The 4,257-nt window shown below is 29.4% G+C and overlaps 1 protein-coding gene across 3 annotated transcripts; it reads right to left on the minus strand.

Moving 5' to 3' along the window:
- Window positions 1–1,580: 1,580 nt before the first annotated feature.
- On the minus strand, window positions 1,581–3,406 carry LOC109617653 (uncharacterized). 3 transcript variants are annotated; one of them, XM_034460773.2, is made up of 7 exons: window positions 3,255–3,406; window positions 2,871–3,084; window positions 2,636–2,743; window positions 2,400–2,544; window positions 2,135–2,238; window positions 1,973–2,014; window positions 1,581–1,850 (listed from the first exon to the last, which is right to left on the minus strand). In XM_034460773.2, the coding sequence occupies exons 1-7, from the start codon at window positions 3,303–3,305 to the stop codon at window positions 1,732–1,734; spliced, it is 783 nt and encodes a 260-aa protein (XP_034316664.2). In that variant the 5' UTR covers window positions 3,306–3,406; the 3' UTR covers window positions 1,581–1,731. The 3 variants fall into 3 exon arrangements, with proteins under 3 accessions (XP_034316664.2, XP_065927721.1, XP_034316665.2); XM_066071649.1 differs by lacking the exon at window positions 2,135–2,238; XM_034460774.2 differs by lacking the exon at window positions 1,973–2,014.
- Window positions 3,407–4,257: the final 851 nt, after the last annotated feature.

A 4,257-nucleotide genomic window follows, 5' to 3' on the forward strand; every position in this document is an offset into this window, starting at 1 on the left:
AAATAGTGTAATGTTCAAAGTAAAATTTACTCGTACCAAAAATAATTGTAAAGTCGTACTTAAACACTTTCGGATTTTTTTTGTTAAGTCGTTCTTAAAATAAAAAAGGTTTTTGTTAATTCGTGCTTAAAATCATTCGTATTTTGTTAAGTCGCACCAGGAATAATTCGATTTTTTCATCTTTTTATTTTAGTTACTCTTGTTGTTGCTTTAAGAGCTCTGCTTCTTACAGGAACTCCCAGCTTTACTTTCGACATTAACGGAAGACCCACTCGTTGCCATGCAACGAGCTTTGCTCTAGTTATTATACTTCTTTCTTTTTTTTCTGACTCCTTTTCGGCTTTATAACTCAAAAAAATTACAACCGATTTTGACGAATCTTTTAGAGATTATGTGCATTTATTATACCTCAAAGTTTGTGAAGTTTCTTTGAAAACGGCACTTCAGTTTTTACGTTTCGTCATTTTTAATATTTTCAAATAGTCATTTTGTCCCCAGCGTTTCTCTAAAAGGCTTTAAGATAGAGGCTTAAAATTTTCAATGGTTATAATTTAATCGATTTACCTCTGTAATTTGGCTGAAAATGAAAATCTGTCACTTCCGGTCGAAACCGGAAGTAAATCAAATTTTTCAAAAATTTGAATTTTTTGATCAAATGAAAAACGTATATGTATTTTGTAGAGCTTAATAAGCTGAATCTAACACTGAAAACCGTTTTAAAATCGGACGATGCATTACAGAGATATTCGGGTTTAAAAATGGATTTTTCCGGAAATTTAAATACCGCGTCCTTGGTTTAAAAAATAGCGTAATGTTCAAAATAAAATTTACTCGTACCAAAAATAATTGTTAAGTCGTACTTGAACACATTCGGATTTTTTTGGTGAAGTCGTTCTTGAAATCAGAAAGGTTTTTGTTAAGTCGTACTTAAAATCATTCGGATTTTGTTAAGTCCAACCAGGAATAATTCAATTTTCCCCATCTTTTTTATTTTAGTTACTTTTGTTATTGGTTTAAGAGATTTGCTTCTTACAGGAACTTCCAGCTTTACTTCCGACATTAACGGAAGACCCACTCGTTGCTATGCAACTAGCTTTGCTCTAGTTTTACTTACATTTGTCTGAATGTATTCTTGATATTACCATTTGGAATTTGGTGACGTATTGATTTCTCTTTAGGAATAATTATGATGATTAGAAACTGTTTCCTGTGTTTATTTGTTTTATCTATTTCAAACTTATCAAAAGAGAAAAATTAAATATCGAAAAGATATAAAGTTCCGTTACATTATCGCATTGCTGCATATTTAAAGAGCTTTTTATCTTGATAAACTTAAAAACGAAAAGGGGATGAAATAGAAACGACTTTTATAAACAAAGTTCGAAAATATTTTGATAATTTTAAACGGGTCATTCAGAACACGGAAAAAGTGTAAACCTAAACATGGAGCGGATTATATACAACAAATTATACTGCTGATAAAAAAAAAATCATTTCATTTTCCTGTTGTTTAAATCAGATCAACCACATTTGCTTCATATTCCTGATAACATATCAATTCAAATTATTAACACTGATGAAAATATATTTGTTTTAGTTTTGATTCATATAACAGTATACCAAGTAGCTGACATTTAGAAACAATAAAAATATCAATCATAATAAATAAATATATAACATAATATATACATCTTGCATTTAAAACACATTTTGTTAGCTTGGTTTTGCATTTCAATTGGTTTTGTCTGACGATTCATTAACTTCATGAAACACGTCTTGTATGATCGTTTTGTTTTCCAGTAAATTAGTTTGTACTTCAACTCCTTCTTCAACCCTTATGTTAACGGATTCTACAAAAAGAAATAAAATATAAAAAAAAATGTAAGATATCATACATGTACAATGCATTTGGTCATTTGTCAAATGAAAATTCAGATTCTTTTCTTAATAAATTATGATTAAAAAAACGTAACAGATTTTGTTCTTTTTGATTCGTCACTTTGAAAAACTATTCCTTTAGAACAAAAACAAAAATAATAAACTTACTAAATAATATCAAAGAAAGAAATGAACGTAATAAATCAGTATTAAACTCAACAAAATTGTCTAGATATAGTTAAAAGCAAAGACTTACTTTTAAAAAGAGACCAAATCTTATTTGCGCATGATCGTTGTTTAACAGTAAAAACAATTATTACAGCAACTACACCGACTAATACGCAAATGATGATGGTGATGCTAAAAAGAGAAGTAAACACATTTCAAAATGTTGGGTCGTAAATTAATAACAGAACATTCAGAAATATATAAACTAAGTAGTTGTATATAATGCAAACTTTTTTTCAGTATATCGTTATAATTATGATAACTTGGTTCAATTTTCTTTAAATGGTTCTTACATTTGACTGGAATTCTCATCGGAAGTTAATAATGAAGACGAGTATGTTATTTCTTGTGTTGTTGATTCCGTGCCCATCAAACCGGATTTCTCAAGTAATGTGTACGATACGTTTGCATTTTTAACATGCTTGTAACATTCTTGATCTGTAAGAAAAAGTTGTGTTTGCTTTTATCTAAGGACTTTTATAAAGTTGATTTTTGTAAAAGAGGCATAAAGCATTAAAATTCAACTAACATTTATAGCTCTCGTTGGAAAAGTAAAAAGGTGGACATTTTTCACATGGAACAATTTCGTTGCGTTGAATTCTTCTCCCTCCTTGGTTATATTCTGTGCAAACACTTCCTACATAAAAAAGTAATTCAAATAATTAATTATAAGACAACTGCACAAAAACTCGTTTAAAAAATATGAAAATGTTAACTGATATATTTATATGCAAGCATTTAATGATATATACTAGCTTTCTTACCAACAATCCTCAAACTTGGAGCACAAACTTCAAATGTTTCATTTCCCCATGCATTTATTACACAGTGGTATACAAGTGAAGAACTGTTGCATGAGATATTCTTACAACCTTTCCTTGCAGCTGCTTCATTCCACTCCTTGACATTATGAGGACATGATTCCACTTTTCTAGTTGTTGTTGCTGAGTCTTTGCATTCAGTAGAATTTACAAAAACCTGTAAATGATGTTTAAATTACTTTGTCTTCAAAATATTCAATATTCAACAGATTTGTAATATGCACAAACAATAAAACAATGAAAGTTTATTTTTAAATGATTTTTCATATTCCGAATTATTTATACGCACACGAGTTAAATAATTCAAAAGTTAAAATCATAACTTACCTTGGCAGTATATATCAAACAAACGAAAACGAATCTATAAAAGTCCATCATTAATTTTTTTTTTTTTTTTGCATTGAAGATAGTTAAATACTGGAATAAAGAGCCGCCTCTGCAACTTATCTCTTTGCTGTCTTAGATTGAATTGAGTAGTACAGAAAATGCACTGTAATTTATGCAGCATATGTCGGCATAAATCGGGTATACCAAAAATATATATGAAATTTAAAGGTAATTCCCGAACGATGGTAAATGAAGGGTAATTTAAAACAGGTCGCCATTGAATATCACACAAACGAGGTTCGAAAATAAAAATTATTTGATGTACATTTTAATGTTCTGAGTCTGCAAAAACGTCATCAACTACAACAAAATCTTTAGATTTACGGTCTTAAAATTTTAAGTCTGCATTTTTTTTTTGGAAAGGGGGAGGGGGGTCCTAAATAAACAAAAAAAAGTTTAATGCTTTGGTGAGTGCAGATGTAGTTTAATCGATATTTAAGAGTTTGCCTAGAAATAAAACAAAGTGCTTATTAATATCCAGATTAGCTAACGATGTTGAATTAATAACAATTGTTCTAATGTGGGTGTGTTGTTGTACATGCAATCATACGTGCATAATGAATGTTAAAATAATTCAAAACGTATGAATAATACTAGATTATACGAACAACAATTTATGTTCGACAGCTTAGAGAATTATTGTCTTTTGAAATATATGTTGATCTCGAAATGTTGCAATTCTAAAGAAAACAACGTGATAACTTTCACTTGTCCATGTTATTAATACTTAGTGTCCGTGTCCTTTATTGTTCTTAAATGATTTGGAGTCTTAACGGTTAATACCTAATATTTAGAGAACTACTGAATGACAAAAGTCCATACAATTGATTGTGTGGTTCATACAGGTGCTTTCCTCTGCTACAGTAATCTTAAATACCAATAATAATTTGTGTGTGTACTCTATGATTCCTATATGTCTCTTATTAAGTATAAACCGACTGCT

Source organism: Magallana gigas, chromosome 9 (assembly GCF_963853765.1).
Source record: "Magallana gigas chromosome 9, xbMagGiga1.1, whole genome shotgun sequence".
Lineage (NCBI taxonomy): Eukaryota > Metazoa > Mollusca > Bivalvia > Ostreida > Ostreidae > Magallana > Magallana gigas.